A 22,007-nucleotide genomic window follows, 5' to 3' on the forward strand; every position below is an offset into this window, starting at 1 on the left:
CCAGTGTTTGGGAACCAGTGTTCTAAAGGACGCCCAAACTGAAAATTGTAGTAACATGTTCATCCTGTCCTGTCACTTTAACACCGAGTGACATCATTCTTCATTTCTCCCACACAGTTACAAACTACCTGACAGAGAGAACCCAACCTCTCAGCCCCACCCAATTTCACAATGTTAAAGGAACACGTGAGAGAGGCTCCAGTGTGACTTCAACACGCTATTAAGAGTACAAAAAAAAAATCATAAATGCTATACCGGTATTTTATTTCCATAACTATGTATTCAAAACAACTTCTAATGAAGTCCATGCAGGTCATTTTTTATAGGATTTAAGCTTATTTATTTATTTATTGAATGAATGATGCTCTAGACAGTTTTCTCATTTCAAATTGTCCCTTTCACTCCCCTCTTCATTGTCTCCGCCAGGCCGAAGGCGTGGCAGAGACTATGTTTTGCACCCTGGGTCCCTGTCCGTCCGTCCGTGTGTCCGTCCGTCTATGTGTCCGTCTGTCTGTGAACAGCTAATCTCCGGCACTGTTGGCCCGATTGCAGCAAAACTGTGCACACACACTCCCTGGGTGCCAGAGCGGAACCTCTGCCCCAATTATTTCAGATCGGCCAGTTATTGCGCCACCAGGACACCGATTTTTGCAAAACACATGTTTTGATATCACTCCTTCAGATTTTGTCCGAAAATCACGCACATCGGTACACAGTATCTCTATAGTCATGTGATCAAGTCGGATCTGTCCGATTTGTCATATTCCATTCTGATTGGCTAATATTGGCTTACAAAGTTTGCAGGATTGGTCCGTTTTGAACAAAATGCCCCAAATCATGAATGCAGGGTGCGATTCCCGTGACATTTTGCACGCCCATTACCGCTAGGCAGAGGAAGACATTCCACCCTTTTCACATTGGCCTGTTATAGCGACACAAGCAGGTCGTTTTTTGCAAAACACATTTTTTGGAACAAAATGGCTCAATGACAGGCCTAGTTAGAAATTGCACCCTTTTCACATGACATTGGCCTATTATAGTGCCACCAGCACAATAACCTACCTGACCTGGCGGAGACCTGTGCTCCGAGGAGCACTTTTTCTAGTTTGTCCTCTGACTGGTCCTAATCCAGACTAGAGAGGGGAGCAAGGCAAAGGCAGGGCAAAAGATCGTTTACATGGAATCTCGCGACACTAGTAACCTCAGCCAACATTCTGCTGCAAACTCTCGCGATAGCAGGCTCTACCGTTACCCCATTTTCCAACTCCTCCTCGGTCGAGACTAGAGGGAATGATTTAGGTTCAACGGGAGAGAGAAGAATCACAGAGGAAAGGGTTTTGCTGATAAAAAGGACATAGTTTGGGAGTTCTATGGTTTCATAAACACACAGTGGCCCGATATCCTGTCAAACATCTAAAGGATGGAAGTTGAACTATGAGGTAAGAACACAGAATATACAGACATGTTATTATGATGTGAAAGAATGTCCCCTGAGCGACGGGCTAACAGTTTGGACGTTAGCTTCTATAACTGGTTAGCTAGCTTGCCTTGCTGTAAGGTAACTAAACTAACATTCCGCTATTAGCATGGCTAGTAAATTATATTAGCGCGGGTAGCTGCTAGCCAGCAAGTGTGGGCTGTATCTGTATACTTTACATGGTTAGCTTAGCTGTTAGCGTTTTAGCCTATGTGTGTGCAACATAGGCAGGGACTGCTACCAGTGTTGCCATGTCTGCTTATTATAAGCAACTTTGGGCTTCTTTTTCTGTAAAGTTGCTTGTAAATATTGGTAGTTTTGTGGGTTGCGGTTTTTGGGGGTTTGTTTCTAAACGTGTATTTGCTTATTTGGGCTTGTTTCACAATAAAAAAATATATATGTATATTTAAATCAGTGGGTCTCACATATTTTCATGTCATGGCCCCCAAATTAATATGTATTTGTCCCTTTAACCCTCATTTGAAAATGTTTTGTGCGAGCCCTGTGCCAGATGTGTGTTGTTAGAATGGTTCAGAAATCTTCCAAATATTCCACATTTTACTTCAAGATTTGTTTAAAACAGCAGATCTACAAGCTCTTAGCTTGTAGCTCTTAGCTTGTAGATCGGCAATTTTCAAATAGCAGCTTAGGCCTCTTGGACGCTTCTTTTGGGCTTGTTTTCCTGGACCTGCTTGCTTATTTTTTTCACAAAATCTGGCAACACTGACTGCTACCTAGCCAGCGGGTTAAATCACTGCATCAGCACTGTCTGCTGCTGTTGAGAATTCGCGCTGATGTTTAAGGTTGATTTGATTCATTTAACAATTAGATACACGTATAGATAGATTGTGGTACTTTAAGCAGAATGGAGCTTAGATTGTGTAGTCTTGATATTGACGAATTGTCAAAAGTTATGCATCATCACAGCGGACACTACTAGCTGTCTGACACAAGTCAGAGCGAACGTCAACATCTGTCTCACTCTCTGTCTCACGACACGAATAGTTGTTGTTAAGCACAGCAGTGTACCATGAGGTGATTGATTGATTTAATACTTAATTAGCAGTTTGCATAAAAAGCAGAGAAAGTGCAGTTCTATAGAGACAAAAGATTGCTAAAAGGATTAAACCGAATAAAGCACTATGGCTTGTTTCCATTGGGGTCCTGTTGTTAAAGAGAAGCTACAGCTTAATAATTCAGTAAAGCATGCCTGTAAGAAATATCATTCATTGCCCTTTAAACGGAAAGAGTCCTTTACAGTTACAATGATGTTTTACCAGCGCGAGTCTCGATGGTCAAACTAAACCATTAACCGCTGACAGAGATTACACACACACACATCATGGCCTGAGATCTGATCTCTATGTGAATACCGTTATCTCTCATGTGCGTCGTGCAAGAACACTCCCTAATGTGATGTAATTTAACAGTTTTTTGTAGCCCCATATCTTTAAATGTTGAGGCTTGCTGGCCCTTTAAAAGGCCAGGGGTCAGCACTGACAATCATGTCCAGTGTTTGTTTACCCTGGGATCTGAAAGGGTGAAGGCCAGGCGTATTTGTGGTGCTATAGGACTCAAGGTCACGATTATTCTGACCAGCCACGGTGTCAGTGACCAGTGTACTTGTGAGGGAAAAGAAAGGTGGAGATGTTATATTAATAAATAATGTGAGGGAAAGAGAGAGGGGTGGATCAGAGTGTGCATGACAAGAGACATTAGACAGTGACAGGACTCCTGTCATCTCACAGGTCACACTACTCACAACTCTGTGATAAATGTGTGTGTGTTTGACAGAGGGACACAGTGTTTAAACTAAGGTGTGTGTGTGTGTGTGTGTGTGTGTGTGTATGTGTCACTGTGTGTGTGTGTGTGTGTGTGTGTGTTGAGGACGTGTTTTTGTGTGAGTGGAACGGAGGCCGTGGGGGTCGGACAGTTAGCGGGTGTGTGTTAGATGGAAAAGTGTGAGTGTGTGACAAGATTGTGGAGTGTGAGAATGCTGATGAAACGACGCTGTAGTTATTAATAATCACGCTGCCATCTCAGCCTACTGTCCGTCCACCTCACAAGAACACCCACTAACATTTCAGAAGCTAGAGCAAGCTTGTAACACAGGCTCAATAAAGTATCTATCTAACCTATCCATCCTTGATGGATAGGTTAGGTACACACAGGTGTTAACTTTCCATTCCATATTTCAGGTGAAGCCTGAGGAATGAAAAACGTTTGAATTTAGAGGTTTTCTTTGGACGGTACAGCAGACGGTCTTCGGGATTTTCCTCCTCCTGCTCCTTTTCATTTGTGGAACCTGGAACTTTTGTGGAACATGAAAGAATGAAACAATGAGGTATAGTATTAGTAGTAGGTAGTGCATCAGAAATGTGTAATACATGCACCACAACTATTCAGCAGGGAAACGTAACTGGAGGGGGAGGTGACAGCAGGGCAGTGTAGGGGGAGGAGGAAGTGGAGGATATTAGATGGAGAGAGAGTCTGACCCCTAATCTGTATCATGTTTTGAAGCCATCTTTGGAGCTTGTGTTTTGTGTGTGTCTTTGTTTGTGTATCGAGTACCGTATGTGTATTTGTGTTTATGGTATGTGTATTTTAGGGGCTTATAGACCTGCATCTGCCACAGGGCTGACACTCGCTCTAATTATTCTGACTAATCCCCCCCCCCCCCCCGCGCGCACACTAATCAAGCCCACAGACATACAGTACAGTAGTTAAACAGTACAGTACACACTTACACTTCCTAGAACTACAAAAGGGATGTGAAAGAGAGACACACATGTAGGTAACATTTAGATGCAACACAAATAAAGTCCTGTCAGTTTATTTGATCCATTATTTATTGATGTCTCGACTCGTACTTACTCTTACCTGTTCCTGGATTTAACTCGTACTGCTATTGTTGCTTTGACACCTGCATTTCTCCCAGGGTTCAATACATGTTTACCTTTTTTATCTTACAAACAAACTTTTTTCAAACAAGCCATGTGAATGGAATTGCACACTGTACGCTGACTTTTCTGTCTGAGCTACTGTATATGAAATACAGCTAGGCTAGGAGGTCACACTCCGAAATTGAATCTCTGCATGCATAAGAGAATCCCTGAGAGGAATCGCAGCAATCAAATCTTATCAACGTCTGTGACTGTCGCTTTCTTGTCACCAGTGTCCTATCAATGTCTGTAACGCATCACTACACAGTAAAATCCTCAGTGTTCATTTAACTCAGAGAGCGTGTAAAATGGGCCCAAATCAACCTACAGGACCATTGTATTTTCCTATGTATTAATACTGTCCCAGTCATCACTGCTGCTCAAGTGCAAGAGTTGGCTCAATGTTGAGCGCCATCACTCCCACATTTTGATTGGTGCTCCTAATTTTCTTGGGACATTTTGAAATTGCCAGTGTCAGTGCTGCCAAGTGAAATGGCTAATTGAATTTAAAGGTAAACCCGGGACTCTTTTATTAGATGTAGGCTGACATACAGTGTCAGCAGCAATAGGAGTAACTGTTATACACTGGCGGTCTGTGAAGCAACAAAGTATATCAAGCCCTGCTTTCAGTGTGTGTGTGTGTGTGTGTGTGTGTGTGTGTGTGTGTGTGTGTGTGTGTGTGTGTGTGTGTGTGTGTGTGTGTGTGTGTGTGTGTGTGTGTGTGTGTGTGTGGGCTTTGTTTCTGTGACCTAGTTAAGCTGGTTACTTTGTCCCCCCACTCTGATGATAATACACACACACACACACACACACACTCACACTCACACTCACACTCACACACAGACCTACAGTCTTCAGAGTGCTGTGATCAAAGAGTTGGTTCTGAGTGTGTATAAAAGTATCTACGACTACGTCAGACACCAGGGTGTGTGTTAGTGTGTCAGTGCAGTGAGGCCAGAGGGCGGTGATTCAAGTTGACACTCACCCTTGCACAGAGTCCTGCTCTGCTGTGCTGATGATCAGATTATTATCGAGACTATGAGACTATGACCGTCCGTCGGTCTGTCTGCGTGCGAGCAGCTAATCTCCGGCATTGTTGGCCTGGTCCCTGCGAAACTGTGCACACACACTCCCTGGATGCCAGAGCTAAACCTCTGCCCCCAGTTTTTCAGATCGGCCTGTTATAGCGCCACCAAGAGGCCGATTTTTGCAACAACAAAAAAATGCTACTACTCCTACAGATTTTGTCCAAACATCACACAAATTGGTGCACAGTATCTCTATAGTCATGTGATCAACACAGATCTGTCCGATTTTCCATATTCCATCCTGATTGGCTAAGATTGGCTTCCAAAGTTTGCAGGATTGGTCCGCTTCGAACTAAATGCCTCAAATCATTAATGCAGCGTCTGATTGCCGTGATCTGGTCTAAGAAGAAACCCTTTTCACATTGGCCTATTGTAGCACCACCAGGAGGCCACAATGACCTACCTCACCTGGCGGAGACCTGTGCTCTGAGAAGCACTCTTTCTAGTTGTTATTGACATTATTGCATGTCTGGTGGTCATAGAGATAAGGGGAATGCATGTCTGGATCTGATTAACATAACTCTGCAGATGTCATAGGCTGAGGATTGTATGTGGTTGATGGTGTAGTTTCTGTGTGTTTTGTATGGCTGTGTGTCCTCCAAACTATCTGAATTGTGGCAGAAGGAATAGCATTGGTTATTTCAAGTAATGTTCACGGCCCACCTCTGAGAGACAGAGTGAGTAGACAAAAATGGTACCATATTATGAGCATTAGTGAGGAGTCTGAGGACCAACTATATGAAGATAGGTTGAAAATTGGTGAAGGACTGTCACAATGCAGTATTGTACTTTGTACAATATCTTTTTAATAAAGATTTGTTTTTGGCTTTTCTGCCTTCATTGATAGTTCAAGTGAAGATGGACAGGAAAGAGGGAGAGACGGGGAGAGATGCAGAAAAGGTCGTCGCCGGGAACGGGACTCGAATTCGCAACACGCTTTTGGGCTCCATTAGAGCCTACATGTGGTATGCGGCTGGACCGCTAGGCCAGCGGGCGCCCCGATGCTTTCTTATTCTTAATCAAAGTACACTACCTGTCATGTTGAAATGTGAATGTGTGGCGAATATTAATATACCCTGCCCTAACTGAGCACAGCTGTTTGTGGGACTCTTCTTCTTCTTCTGCTGCTCCTCCTCCTTCTCTCTCCGTGTTGTGTACGTATATGAGCAAAACTAAAAGGGGTAGTCTATGTCATGGGATGGTGGAAGTGGATGGATGTGTCATCAGTAAACAGCAAATTTGAGTTTGTGTTAAATTACCACTATGGTGCTCATTACACAAGTTTAAAATGTTTGTCTTGGTTTGTATATTAACATTTAGCATTCTTCTTCTCTCTCTCTCTCCCTTATCCCTCTCCCTGTGTTATGTACGGTACATGAGCAAAACTAAAACAGGTCGGGTAGTCTATTTCATGGGATGGTGGAATTGGATGAATGTGTCATTAAACAGTAAAGCCTCACAACAAGTACATTTGAGTTTGTGTTAAATTACCATTATGGTGCTCATTACACAGTTTACAATTTTAGTCTTGATTTGTATATTAACATTTAAAATGTAGCCTATCCTTTTGTCAGTTGGAATGAAACCGTGCAGTTCACAGGGCTCATTCTCAAACTAGTACAGGTGCAGTTTGACTTCAGAGTTAGTAGCCTCGAAATTATGTACACAAATGTTTCCATTCAAAATTACATATAGCAACCTTATTTCAACTTAACTTGACATATGGCCCCTTTCCATGCCATAGTCCTTGCTCTGCGCGCCATGGCTCTACCCTCATTTTGGTGGGGGGGCGATTCCAAATCAGTCTGTCTTGCTTGTTACACTGCAAAACTGCAAAAATCTCTTTATTCAGTATTGTCTTTACTACAAAATTATGGTTCTATGTGATGAGTATGGCCAGCCACACATGAAAGTCTTTCAGACTCACTGTGAACAGTATGAAGTGAACTTTCAGAATCAGAAGATGTGGTTGTTCATCTTAAAAGAAGCTTAACGTTTTGGAGATTTACTCCCAACAGAGTTGTCCAGTGGCCAACAGTGGAAGACTGAGGTAGTACTGGGTAGGCCTGGCACAATTATTACATAATCACCTAATCGCAATTATTTTAGATCATCGCATTTGCTTTTGTATTTTGCGTAATCGTTTCCATGTTCAAAAATATTGGAAATAGTTGATCTACAAGCTCATCCGTTAGGAGTTTTATACTTATTTTTTTTTAAAAGAAGTATAAAGTTATTAAATATGTCATCTCTTTGTATATTTAGGTTATTTGTCATATGTGCCCCTGTGCAACTTCAAAGCCTAAAATAAATGTATTTTTTGCGTTAATCGCGATTATTTGTGTGACAATGAATCGTCATGTAAAATGTCATAGCCCTAGTACCCAAGTGCGAAAGTGTGCATTGGTGTGAACTTGAAGCTGCAGGGTGTCACTGAGAACGAAAAAAAGTACCTATCTTCACTTCTTCAGTCAGTTGCCACTAAAGGTTAACATTTATCTTCTGTTCACAGCTGACGTCTAGCTTATGTGGTTTTTTACCAACAATAGCTGGTGAAGTACTAGCCTTCAGACCAAAACGTTCGTTTCCTGACTGGATTGGCTGCTAGCAGGAAACGTATTGTTGCCGCAAGATTTAATGTTTTGCCTGGCTGGCCACCATAGTTTAAACATTAAAAAAAAAATCTTTAGTTTAAATTTAGTTGTTGTTGTGATCTTTGGTATTATTCAACAGCCAGTGAAAATGCACCAAAACTCAAAAAGGTAGATGGCTCTCTTTCTCTGTGCATGTATGTGTGTGTATGTCTGTGTTCTTGTCAATGGATGTGAGCCTGAGGGTATTCAAACTGAGTGGAATCAGAGTGTTGTGACCAGACTCTTGCCCTTGAAAACATGCTGACGTCATTGTTGATGGTAATGCAACAATGATCAATTAATTCATATAAAGATGAGAAGAGCAACTTTACACTTGATTCAGCCATTCATTGACACTAAACGGTTGTCTGGTTGCCCACACATGCTTAGTGAAAACAAATAGAATTTGCTTTCTGGTTGACTGAACGGGCAAGTGGGTTTATCATGTCACCTGATTGCATAAAGTCTGTCTTTCATACAAACATTCAATAACATTACAGGATTAATCCGTTGTTTATTCTAGGACTTTCAAGTGTAAATAAAATCAATTAGCCACACAATTTAGTTTTAAAGAGAATTTCCCCTTTTGTTAGTAACAATCAGTAACAAAAGAAGGAAGTGAGTGAGGTCTGGTAATGGAGATACATACAGTATTCTAAAAGTTTAGTTGTGCATAGGAGATGTACCATGTTCCAGCCCGGTGAAAATAATAGACATGTGATACATTATGCACAGTGGTGTAGTAGAGGGTATTACGAAGCAAAATGCCATATACTGTACCTACTGTTCATTTTTCAGTGTGCATCGGATCACGTATACTCACTGCACATTCTCCTATGAGTCTTCTCGTCTCTGCCTTGTAGCAAAGTCAAGAAAACAACCTGCATTATTTTACGCTCCGTGGTGATACAGGCCACGCACACACATAGTGTGTGACCTGCACTGATGGGCAAGTGCTTTTGAGACCTTGGTGTCAACCCTTGCTTTATGATTTGTATTGTGTTTCAGGTCTTGTATAGCTGCAGTAGAAGACTGACTGAACCATGGCGCAGTTCCCCACTACATTTGGAGGTCAGTACGTGTGTGTCTGTGTGTGTGTGTGTGTGTGTGTGTGTGTGTGTGGGGCATGCGCATGCATGGGTTGTTGTTGACCTCTGAGTCTTTGTTTTATTGTGAACTGTTCATCCCCCATTTTATTTGAGATCATTGGAAGAAATTCCAAAACCTTTAGTAAATCCACTTCAGCAATCGATGAGGCACATAGGAGTCAAGACAATATTCCAAAACAATAGCTATTAGGCCTAGTTGAGACATTTAGGCTCTTACAAGCTGTCAAATATCATATTGTAATTATAGAAGATGATTACATAATCACCTAATCGCAATTATTTTAGATCATCGCATTTGCTTTTGTATTTTGCGTAATCGTTTCCATGTTCAAAAATATTGGAAATAGTTGATCTACAAGCTCATCCGTTAGGAGTTTTATACTTATTTTTTTTTAAAAGAAGTATAAAGTTATTAAATATGTCATCTCTTTGTATATTTAGGTTATTTGTCATATGTGTCCCTGTGCAACTTCAAAGCCTAAAATAAATGTATTTTTTGCGTTAATCGCGATTATTTGTGTGACAATGAATCGTCATGTAAAATGTCATAGCCCTAGTACCCAAGTGCGGTGTAAATCCACTTTCCTTTCACATAACTAGTAATACAAAAACTAAAAATGTCTGAATCTTCTGTAGATCCAGAGTGACCGTGAAGCACGGCTGCGCAATGGAGAAAAATGTACAATGCATATAGATTATCACACAGGCATTTATGCTTTTGTTTTGTATTTTATGCTGTAAGCTCTGCTGGTTGCTCCCTTGGCCAGGGTTCCCTTGTAAATTAGACACTTGTGGAATTCGGGATCAATCAGCAATCGATGAGGCACATAGGAGTCAAGACAATATTCTTGGTGGTGGTGATTATGCTTTATGTACATGATATCATGGTCAGAAGTACGTTAACACTCATGTCAGTGCTACGGTAGTTCTGCCTCGAGCACAGGGCAGAGATCATATAGACGAATCAACAGACGCGCTGCCTGTAGCTGCCTGTAGGCGGCCATTGCTGCGGTGTCGCGTCCGCGGAGCGTTGACACCGCAGCATTGGCTGCGCGCAGGGCAGCGCTCCGTGGATTCGTGTATACTGTAGCTGCCTGAAGGACAAACTGAACCATAACAAGATAGGCCGTACCAAAACAATAGCTATTAGGCCTAGTTGAGACATTTAGGCTCTTACAAGCTGTCAAATATCATATTGTAATTATAGAAGATGATTACATAATCACCTAATCGCAATTATTTTAGATCATCGCATTTGCTTTTGTATTTTGCGTAATCGTTTCCATGTTCAAAAATATTGGAAATAGTTGATCTACAAGCTCATCCGTTAGGAGTTTTATACTTATTTTTTTTTAAAAGAAGTATAAAGTTATTAAATATGTCATCTCTTTGTATATTTAGGTTATTTGTCATATGTGCCCCTGTGCAACTTCAAAGCCTAAAATAAATGTATTTTTTGCGTTAATCGCGATTATTTGTGTGACAATGAATCGTCATGTAAAATGTCATAGCCCTAGTACCCAAGTGCGGTGTAAATCCACTTTCCTTTCACATAACTAGTAATACAAAAACTAAAAATGTCTGAATCTTCTGTAGATCCAGAGTGACCGTGAAGCACGGCTGCGCAATGGAGAAAAATGTACAATGCATATAGATTATCACACAGGCATTTATGCTTTTGTTTTGTATTTTATGCTGTAAGCTCTGCTGGTTGCTCCCTTGGCCAGGGTTCCCTTGTAAATTAGACACTTGTGGAATTCGGGATCAATCAGCAATCGATGAGGCACATAGGAGTCAAGACAATATTCTTGGTGGTGGTGATTATGCTTTATGTACATGATATCATGGTCAGAAGTACGTTAACACTCATGTCAGTGCTACGGTAGTTCTGCCTCGAGCACAGGGCAGAGATCATATAGACGAATCAACAGACGCGCTGCCTGTAGCTGCCTGTAGGCGGCCATTGCTGCGGTGTCGCGTCCGCGGAGCGTTGACACCGCAGCATTGGCTGCGCGCAGGGCAGCGCTCCGTGGATTCGTGTATACTGTAGCTGCCTGAAGGACAAACTGAACCATAACAAGATAGGCCGTACCAAAACAATAGCTATTAGGCCTAGTTGAGACATTTAGGCTCTTACAAGCTGTCAAATATCATATTGTAATTATAGAAGTAATATAAAGGTTAGATATAAGCAGCGATAGAGACACATGGCCGGAAGCGGAAGGCCTACAAATTCACGCCCACTTTTGGGACAGCGCCGCTGCTTGAGGTCCGTTAGAACGATGAACTGCAGCTCTCAATGCAATCTCTATGAGAGGCATTGTAAAATACCGTCATGTCACTGGTTAACTACTGAGGCTGTAGCGATTTTTTTTGTGTTCTAATAAACTGTCCCATTTGTTTAATTTATCCTTTTTAATGTCCCATATCTGTCATCTCGATATACTACCCACAATATACTATAATATACTCCATCAGTATGTCAAAACCGCTAGCATCGGAGATCTAGAGTTTAAGTGGTCGCATGGTATACACGTCGCGGACGCATCCCTTGAGGTTTTCAATACCCAGAAAACTGGCGAAAGTGGCCGTTTTCAATATGTTTTGGTCATTATCTCTGGAACAGAAGGTCCAATCTGCTCAGTTCAAAGCTTGTTGGATGCGTGACTTTGAGGACATTAAGCACGCAACACCTTTTCGGGTTTTTTTTTAGGGGAGGTGAGATCTTAGTTGGGCAGGTGACAGCCTGTCCTGCCTCTACAGTGGGTACGCCACTGGTCGGCGCTCGACGCTCGTAAAGACAGTGATGTCACTGAAATGCGACAACTTGTCTGTCTGCCGTCTCGCCTCTGCTGTGTTAACATTATGGGTAACTTGTTGAAGTGGCAAATTAAATGTGAAACACATCAACTATTAAGAAAACAAGAAGATATGTTGACAAAGACACTCCATACATTTGGAAACATATTTTTTTAAATAAATATCGTCTTCAGTTAATGCAGGATAATTTTTAAAGTAGGCTAACTCTCATATCCTCTCGTAGGGAATGCACTGGCAGGTGCAGTTCATCGTTCTAACGGACCTCGAGTAGCGGCGCTATCTCAAAAGTGGGCGTGAATTTGTAGGCCTTCCGCTTCCGGCCGTGTGTCTCTATATAACTTCTTCCTCAACACTCACCTGGTTAGGAGGGGAAAAAAATCATTGCCTTGAGGTTGGATACCGATGGCATTGATGAATATCGGACACATTTTACAGTTTACAAAGACAACAAGAAAAGCATTTGATCAACACTTTAATTTCTGTCAATTTTGGCAATGATGACCTTGTCCCACCGAACATAGTAGTATTAATCACTTACCTACTGTATAGTGTGGGGAGGGAGTTGGCTGAAATCATTGCTAGCTTCGTTATTACACAGGCAGCCATCCATTTTGATTCCTTTGTGCCTGGATAAACCAATTGTGTCCTTACTTAGCTGTGAATTTTACCACACTGCATGCAACAACCGTGTTTGGCTACTGAGTTTTTTTCATGTTTGACATGGTCACTACCTGTATCAGTTGCACCTTGGTTTTCAATTTATTTCTGAATGTAACAGATCTGTCCCTCACCATATGTCAGCAATGTTAAAAAAGGCCACTTTCTGTTGCTTCCTACTCTGGTCGCTTATTTTGTGTTAAAATATAACTAGTCCATAACCGGGGAGAGTATTATGAAGGTATATACCTACACTTCTTTTTCAGTGGGTTTTGCGTGTATACAGCACACACAAAAAGGTTTGTGTTGTCACTCACAAATGTACATTTTTCAACTTCAGTACTTATTCTGAATATTTGAAATGGTTTCAGTACTCGTATATAACACTATCGATGCCAGCTGCACATCTCCCTATAACTCTTTTTTTTCTCTGCCTTGCGGAAAAGTCAAGAAGACAACCAGCATTTTGTTCACTCCGACTCCCGCAGCAACACTCTGTTACCCACATGTAGCAGCCCCGCCTCACTCACAGTGCTGCACCCAGCTTTCCTCACTCCACTTGTTTGTTCCCCTTGAAAATATGCCTGTCACAATTATTTCACAATCGCAGTTATTTTGCGTAATCATTTCCATTCATCTGTATACAAATATATATATATATATATATATACACAGTATACGATGGATGGATGGATGGATCAAATGTGCCAATGGCTGAGCATGGATTCTCTTTCTAAAATAGGTTCTATGGACAGTTCTTACTTAGTTAAAGGACCCATTTTCAACCTGTCTTCATTAATTATATAACTTTCCAGGAATAGAAAGTTTCTATTGGATTCACCATGGATGATGTCACTGGTAGGCGGGTTTCTGAACTGTCCACAGCCCTCGTCTGAGACACAGACGGGGTAGACACAAATATTATAAGGACTATTAGTGAGGACCAATTATATGAAAATGGTTGAAAGTAAGCAAAATGGGTTTAAGTAAGCACGAGGCAGCAGGCCTGCACCCAAGTATGGGTGCAGCCTGTCCTTATCACTCCCTCCATCCTTTTGAACATGTTACTGAACCTACAGTATGACTCACCTTTCCGGGGCATTCCTCTACACAGAACTGAAACTGATGACTAACGCACTCTTCCCATCCTTCCTCCTTCTCTGTGGTTATGTCTTGGCCTTCTGGCTTTTGGTTAATAAACTCTTACCATATCTTGTCCGTCAGGTCCGGTAACAGATGTGTTTCTGATCTCGGCGGACGAGAGGGCCAAACATGATCAGCAGTTTCACAGCCTCGCCCCTACTGCTGCTGGGTACATCACAGGTATGCTGGTGAACACACACACACACGTGTTCACAAGAAACACACACACACTAGGGATGGGACGATAATCGTTATTATCGTTTATCGTGATAAAAAATCACTCACAATAATCGTATCGTGGAGATTTTACCTTTTTTTTCAGCTGCAAATTCAGCACCACTTGAACCCTCTGTACTTGTTAAACCAGACCTGAAAAGAGCGCATTTGGCCAAAAATCAGAAGCTCACCACGCGTTGCAACGCAACGCGTTGTGACCTTGTAGATCGGCTATTGGCGAAAGTTCCCCCCAGAATAGGGATGCTGGGGATTCAAGTGCTTAAAGGAGAATTTTGGACTAAAGTTTTCTTACCTTTTCTATGACGTTATGATATCTTAGGATGAATGGTACAGTAGAAAAATGTCATAACTCCACCCCTGAGCCGCCACAGCTTAACACATTCCATGCCAGAGTTTAATCTCATAATGTACTCACCAGTGCCAGCGTTTTATTGTTGTTTTTTAGTTTTTTTCATGTCGCCACAGACCTCGCTAAATAAGTTAAAAGTGCGCGTTCATTTGGTTCTAAACACACAGCGGATCCGTGAGAAACGGGCAGCGAAAACAGTTTCCAAATCCGTGCCGCCATCTTGAAGCTACAGCCGATACACGGTAAACAGTGATCAGCGAGGAGAAAAACAACAACCAGAGAAAATCGAGTTTTAAACAGGATCCCAGACAGGAAGCGGATACGATCGAAAAAACCGGAACCCGAATAATTCCGTTTCCGACCGGAAACCGGAAACGGAAATGGATCAAAAAAATTCGGAAAGTGCACCTGGGGCACTTAACATGGGAATCGGCGGTTCGCGTAGATCTACGCGACTGGCACGCTGCGGCTTTAAATAGGTTCGCGTAGATCTACGCGACTGGCATGCAATGTGTTAAAAGGTGCGCGGATAGGCCTTAGGTTAGATCACATATTTTAATAGCTTTTTTTTCTTTTTTTTTTTGGAGAGAGATCTGACGTTCATAGTAACAGAACACTGTCCCAAAAAAAAAAAAAACAGAAGTCTCGCTAGACGAGATTGAAATCTCGTCTAGCAAGATTTCTGTTTTTTTTTTTTTTTTTTTTTTTTGGTTGCATAGTGTTCTGTCACTATGAACGTCAGATCTCACCATTTTTTTTTTTTAAAAGCTATTAAAATATGTGATCTAACCTAAGGCCTATCCGCGCACCTTTTAAGCTGTGGCGGCTCAGGGGTGGAGTTATGACATTTTTCTACTGTACCATTCATCCTAAGATATCATAACGTCATAGAAAAGGTAAGAAAACTTTAGTCCAAAATTCTCCTTTAACAAAAGTGGCATTTTAAATTCAAGCACATTTTGATTATCGCGATAATATCGTTAATCGCAATAAATGTTGCCATAATCGTGATATATAATTCACACACACACACACACACACACACACACACACACACACACACACACACACACACACACACACACACACACACACACACACACACACACACACACACACACACACACACACACACACACACAGTGTGTGGGTGGCAAGCATTGGTAAATAAATAGAATGTATGATCAACATACAGACATACTAAACTCACACATCATACCATTATGTGTGACTTCTTTAGTATATTCCATCCTCCATGTGGTTTTAGCGGAACCTTTTAACAAACAAATATCACTTACACCCCCTTTAATTGCCCCTTAAGATTGTCCATTACTTTGTTCGAGGGTGAAAGCAGTGAAAGTGATATACTGTTCCTGTGTTGTCTCTTAGGTGACCAGGCACGGAACTTCTTTCTCCAATCAGGACTGCCCCCTCCCATCCTGGCCCAGATCTGGTGAGTCACATGACCACAAACTCAAGCTAATTAATGAGCCAGGTCCTTATCACAAATGGACCCCGACCCACTGTTTGGGAAGCATTTTCACTTCTGCCCATAGGGGATGCCACAAATGTAAAAAGTTGTGTATTTGTAAATGTATAATGCGTTTGTTCTGCAGGGCTCTGGCTGATATGAACAGTGATGGTCGTATGGACATCCATGAGTTCTCCATTGCTATGAAGCTGATCAAGCTGAAACTCCAGGGTCACCCTCTGCCCCTCACCCTACCCCCCAGCATGAAGCAGCCGCTGATGGCTATACCACCACCACAGACGGGTTTCGGTAACAATGACACATTCTCATGCTTATAATTATTTCTGCTTGTTCTTTTCATCAGATAGTCTTCTCGTGGACTGTTGGTGCCAAAGGATAATAAGACCTACTAAGAATAATAGTGTAGATGTTTGAGAAACGGGTTAAGATTAAAATCGATGCTCATATATATGCTGAAATTAGTTAAATATCCCAATTAAATCTGTTGTATTTTCCGTGGGATGCAGCCCATGATTGCCTTACTTTCTGTGCCAGTATCGAGACAGTGTATACCAAGGTTTTGTATTTATTTGACAACATATGAATGATAATCATTTTATCTATCTTCTTTCTTTTTTTTGTCTAGGCATGCCCCCCATGGCTTCCCTAGCCAATTCCCTGCCAGGCATGCCTCCTCTCCCTCTGCCACCTTTGCCCGTCGGCGTATCACCCCCCCTCGTGTCCTCTGCCCCGCCTCCCCTCCCCCCACCCATCGCTAATGGAGCCCCTCCAGCCGCCATCACAGGCTTCTCCCATCCAGGTAACATTTAAAGCCTTGAAACCCTTTGACATCTAAGCGTCATCAAACCACACAGCTACCCTCGGCTTATCTAGGCAAATTTTCGCACAGGCTGCTGCTTCTTCATAATCAAATGGTAGGCGTGTCTGTTGCTAGGGCACAGAGTTGCAAGGAGCATTACCTCATTCTTGTTTCTAGACAATTAGTTTGCCAACTAGTGTAAAGGCCAGTCCAACAATGATTCGCGACGCAACTAATTGCAACCATTATCCCCAATGGCAGTCAGTTGCAAATATTTGCATTGGTGTGGAAAGGCCTTAAAACTTCTCTAGTTGCTTGGTGTGGATTGGCCCTTCTCTCTTGCGATTTCTTTGGTCACATTAACGATATAAACATGAGGTGCGTTGTTTGGAGGAGACGTGTGCCTGCTGCGACCTATCCATTGCACAACAACTGACCAAAGACGCAGGCGCCTACAGTATGTGTTCACAGCCTTGTGAGTTTGTCCAACATAGCCTGGAACTAAAACATAACATCCTCTGTCTCTCCCAGGCTCCTCCCTCAACAAGTCTTCATCATTCAATCGTTCCAGTACCAAACTTCAGAAGGGCCCGTCCTTCGATGCTGCCGGGTAGGTCACATGACCAGAAATGGCTTTCACACCTTTTCTCTGTGCACAGGATGCACACTGACTGTACACAGAGGAATTCGTTTTTGATACACTAGTGCTAGTTGGCCAATGTTGGCTTTTTGGATTAACAAACGTCCAACTTTAGCAAAAGTAAGCCAGCTAAAAATGTCGAAACACTTTGTTCTCTTTGCCCTCCAGTGCTCAGACCCCTCCCCTTCTTGATTGGGCGGTTCCTCAGTCATCCAGGTTGAAGTACAGACAACTCTTCAACTCCCATGACAAGATGATGAGTGGACATCTCACTGGTACACATTTTTCCCATACACAGACTTAGCTATGGCGGTACGCCACAGCTTACGTTTGCACCGTCACAACAAAAGATTATGTGTGTGCTTAACAAAACAGAGTATTAACAATGTGGCCTCCCTATCCTATTGCTATTGCACTTAAAGCACTTAAAACCATAGCAAGTTAAAAGCAGATGCTCCCTCTGTCTCGCTCTCTCCCTATGTCCCTCCCTCCTGGGCCTTGCTGTGGCATGCGTAATTGTACATTTTTTCTCTTATTGCTATCAACATAGCATATTCAAATCCCAAGACCAGAAAATGCATTTCACATACTAAGTATTTAGAAAATAAGTACTTAAAAAAATTGTGGGTGAGGCCTATTTCTTAAAAACATATCATGAACGCAACATCCAATCGTTCCCAATTTGGAATCACATGTTGAGGGGCCTCTATAGTAGTTTTGTGACGTTCTTGAACAGTTAGTTTGAATTGATTCTGTCTTTAGTGTGAACGAGAACAAATTCGGTCACTCCCTCAAACGTTATCGTTCCTCGAGTCGTTCATTTTCCTCCGTGTGGAAAGCCTGGTGACGCGAGGTGGCAAAATGCTACATTTTGAAAGATTTTACTGGATTTGAACGATGAACTAATCTTTGTATGGAACAAAATGATTCGAACACTGAAATGAACAGTAATTCCCACCACTACTCTATAGACCGGACCTCCTAAAGTGATTTTACTTCTGCTCAAAGGTGGTATAAGCGGTATAAGCAACTCCTAGCTGTGCAGTCGTCGGAAAATAATGCACACTGCAGAGGAAGAGCTTAGCCTCCGTATCATGCAATTATTTTTCAATAACCGCATGGCTTGTCATTGATTATCCCTTGCATAATTATATTATGTGTTTTGCCCACAACACATTTTAATCTTGTTTGTGTGTTTTCCAGGTCCCCAGGCCCGTACTATTCTAATGCAGTCCAGCCTTCCTCAGACCCAGTTGGCATCAATATGGTCAGTGCAGTGAAATATTCCTTTAAATTCATTCACTGAGGGCAAGTTCTCATTTTCATATGCCTCTTATTTAGCACAAAAAACTAATAAAACTTTGTTTACAAACGTTCTGTTAACACATTGCCTGCCAGAATTATTTCTGATTTTTTGCAGTTTTATGACAGAGATTTTTCATTGAGAAAAAAAAAGTACTCAGGAGCCGAGATACAGAATTTTAAAGTTTTAAGTTAACAAGGAAGTGGATAAGAGTCTAGATCTTCGAAAAATCATATCTCCTTGGTCTTTGGGTCAAATTTAAAATATATATATATATATATATATATATATTTTTTAAAGATCAAGTTAACTTGATCTTGGCAATCAAGTGATGGATTTGAAAGAACGAGTTAACTTGATCTTGGCAATCAATGTGTTAACAAACAGGGTCACTAAGTGCTTGTACAGGATGCCAAGGACATGAATGCAGATAATACAAAAACACACGCTACAGACCTAGAGTTAGGATCACTGACACAGAACTGGAGATGTTTTTTTCCCCATGTTCTGTAGCATAGAGAACTGTCTCCAGCTGTTTCCTTTGAGATACTGAGAATGACCAGGAGTGATAGATCCCATGAGGTGGGAGTTTAAATACCCTGACTTAGATTTAATAAAGCAGTGATACATTTAGGTACAGTCAATAATTGATAATTTCTCATTGATGGGTAATAAGACTTCAGCATGTTCATTTACACAGCCCGCAGCACTTACCGTAGCACTTGCCCTATTCTTGACGACCTTGCAGGCTTATGCAAAGGCTAAAATGTCATTTAGATAGCATGTTATGTAAACGGATGCCAGGTTCATTTGTATACCTGGTATCCTATAGTGTGGATAGTTTCAACAGATTATAGATGTTTTGATATTATTCTGTTTAGACTGATGATAGGTTCTTGGTTTACCTATGATCCTAGATTACTATTGCTATGCATTTGATGTATTACCTCGTGTTTTCGTTGCTTACTGTAAATCGCCCTGGATTAAGTAAATTGTAGACGGAGACAAAAAAGAGAGGATAAAGCCTGATTTATCGACAAGCTCACAATGTGTCGCGATGCGTTGTATTGATCTTGAAGGTGGCCGAATGTTTATATATTATATTGCCAACTGTTTCGTTTTTACCAGTAAAGTAATTAATTTCCTAAATATTCTTTCATCAGAGACTAAGAGCGGATAGACCCAAAAATAGACTCACTCACTCACATCCCGTATGTGGTACTAAAACACACAAGCGAGTCACTGACAGTAAACAGTAATTGAGTTATCCAATGAGCTCTTAATGAGCAGGTGAGTGAAATGGCTGTGTTGTGTTTTTTTCTCTTGGATTATAATCCAATTGTTCTCCTTCTTTAGGAGTCTATCTGACATTGACTCGGATGGGAAGCTAACCGCTGAGGAGTTCATCTTGGCCATGCACCTCATAGACATGGCCATGTCGGGGCTGCCACTACCGCTTCATTTACCAGCAGATTACATACCACCTACATTCAGGTAACTGACTGATTGACATTACCGTTCATAAGCTTACATGCATGTGTATATCCATCTACTGTAGATAACTAAGATACATTTTACCTCTAGTTTGAGGGCCGTAGCATTAAAGCTACAATCTGTAGGCTTTGTGTCCGTTATATCTCCCTCTCCTGACAGATGTTAGGAGTACAGTGAAGATGGCGGCACATCCAGTGTCCAATTCAGTGTGCTGCCTGCTTTAAATTACTTTATTGACCATGTCAACCAGTAGGTGTCCTACCTGATTACGGGGTCAATATTCTTCTATGGAAGAGTAGGGAGACCACCTTTAGCCACTGCAGATGTGCTAGTCATATGGTATTATAATGACTAGTCCATGCCCGGGGATGTGCACACTCAAAGTAGTAGTAGCAAGTCTGCGGACCCGACGCTGTGCACTGTATCAATTAGTTAAAAACATGCTAACGCTGTTAGCGCCAAGACCTAACAGAGTACATCCCATAGCCTGGGGGTCCGTAACAGTGACAACAGACTGTGCATGCATGCGCAGTAACCGCGAAAACTGTGTCTGTAAATTTACAGTTTCCAAAAAACTCTTAACACATTGGGTGCCAGAGGTTTATTAAAATATTATACTTTGAGTGCCAGGATTTTTTTTAAATTTTGAACCTTTTTCAAGTAGTCACAAAATATTTTCAGTGATCACCGTCCTCACGGTGATCCCCTCATTACACACATACAGGTCTCGTACAATCGGGGGGAAAAAATTAAAAACATTCGGTAATCCGTTCCATAGTTGCAGCCAGTTGAAAATAGTTAAATTAACATTGTAAAAAAAAAAAGTACACAGGAGCCGAGATACACGTTTTTGAAGTCATAAGTTAACCAGGAGGTGGATTGGAGTCTAAATCTTGTAGGAGTGATATTTCCTGTTGCTGTGAAGGAAAAAAAAATTTTTTTTTTTTTTTTTTTTTTTAAACCGTATATATACTGTTTTGGCACTCAACGTTAGTATGGCCAAAACCGTTTATATACGGTTTTGGCACCCAATGTGTTAATAAACAGCTTGAATTTGGGAAAAGTGAAAAATATCGTTACTGAGTGTCTGCACATGGTAATGATCATATGTCCGTGTGCAACTTCAGATCAATTGCTCAACCTACTGAGAAGAAAAACGTGTTGATAGATTTGAATGTTCGCCATGCAGCAGTGAAACCAATAAAGCTGCTAATGGTCTAAAAAGGTGGGCTTAATGGAATGGACAGCCCACCACAAGAACACTGTCTTTTATTCAATTCAGCCATTTTATTATTGATCTTTGAGGCCTATCCCATTGATGTGGTTCTCCAAATAAATGTAAAGAGGGATAATTGCTGGCTGTCATTAATGTTTCGACGAATTCTGCGGATGTGGACACATCAAGAATGCCACATTCGGCCCGGGCGGCTGGCGCAGCATTCCGGGAACCTAGGCTACTAATGCAGCCCGACAGTGTGTTGCGGGTTCGAATCCCGATCCCAACGACCTTTGCTGCGCGTCTCTCCCCATCTCCCTCTCCCCATTTCCTGTCAGTCTACTGTATTCTATCAATAAAGGCCGAAAAAGCAGGCTCACAATAGTTGGTTAGTGCCTGTGTGGCACTGGGGAAAAACACTGCTCTTGTTAGTTATCGTCCAAGTGAGCCAGTTTATCACCCTCAAACTAGAGACCTTTATGTTGTGCTTCATACCTTTTATACACATACTATTCTAGTCTTAAATTGATCCTTTACTGTGGTTAAAGTATTGAATCTATAAAATGTCTGTTATCTCTTTTACTTTTAACCTACTAGGAGGTAATACT

General features: G+C 41.6%; 1 protein-coding gene across 3 annotated transcripts in view; it reads left to right on the forward strand.

The window, feature by feature from the left end:
* The first annotated feature begins 1,294 nt into the window (after positions 1-1,294).
* The window catches only part of itsn1 (intersectin 1 (SH3 domain protein)), a 62,024-nt gene continuing 41,311 nt past the window's right edge, over positions 1,295-22,007 (forward strand). For all 3 annotated transcript variants that reach the window (XM_080449308.1, XM_080449307.1, XM_080449306.1), the window contains exons 1-10: positions 1,295-1,439; positions 9,149-9,211; positions 13,951-14,049; positions 15,845-15,908; positions 16,072-16,235; positions 16,573-16,746; positions 17,278-17,356; positions 17,555-17,661; positions 18,590-18,653; positions 20,046-20,183. In XM_080449308.1, the coding sequence (XP_080305434.1) occupies positions 9,184-9,211; positions 13,951-14,049; positions 15,845-15,908; positions 16,072-16,235; positions 16,573-16,746; positions 17,278-17,356; positions 17,555-17,661; positions 18,590-18,653; positions 20,046-20,183 (917 nt within the window). In that variant the 5' untranslated portion in view covers positions 1,295-1,439; positions 9,149-9,183. The remainder of the gene's footprint in view (positions 1,440-9,148; positions 9,212-13,950; positions 14,050-15,844; positions 15,909-16,071; positions 16,236-16,572; positions 16,747-17,277; positions 17,357-17,554; positions 17,662-18,589; positions 18,654-20,045; positions 20,184-22,007) is intronic.

Source organism: Gymnoscopelus braueri, assembly GCF_963280865.1.
Source record: "Gymnoscopelus braueri genome assembly, chromosome: 14".
Lineage (NCBI taxonomy): Eukaryota > Metazoa > Chordata > Actinopteri > Myctophiformes > Myctophidae > Gymnoscopelus > Gymnoscopelus braueri.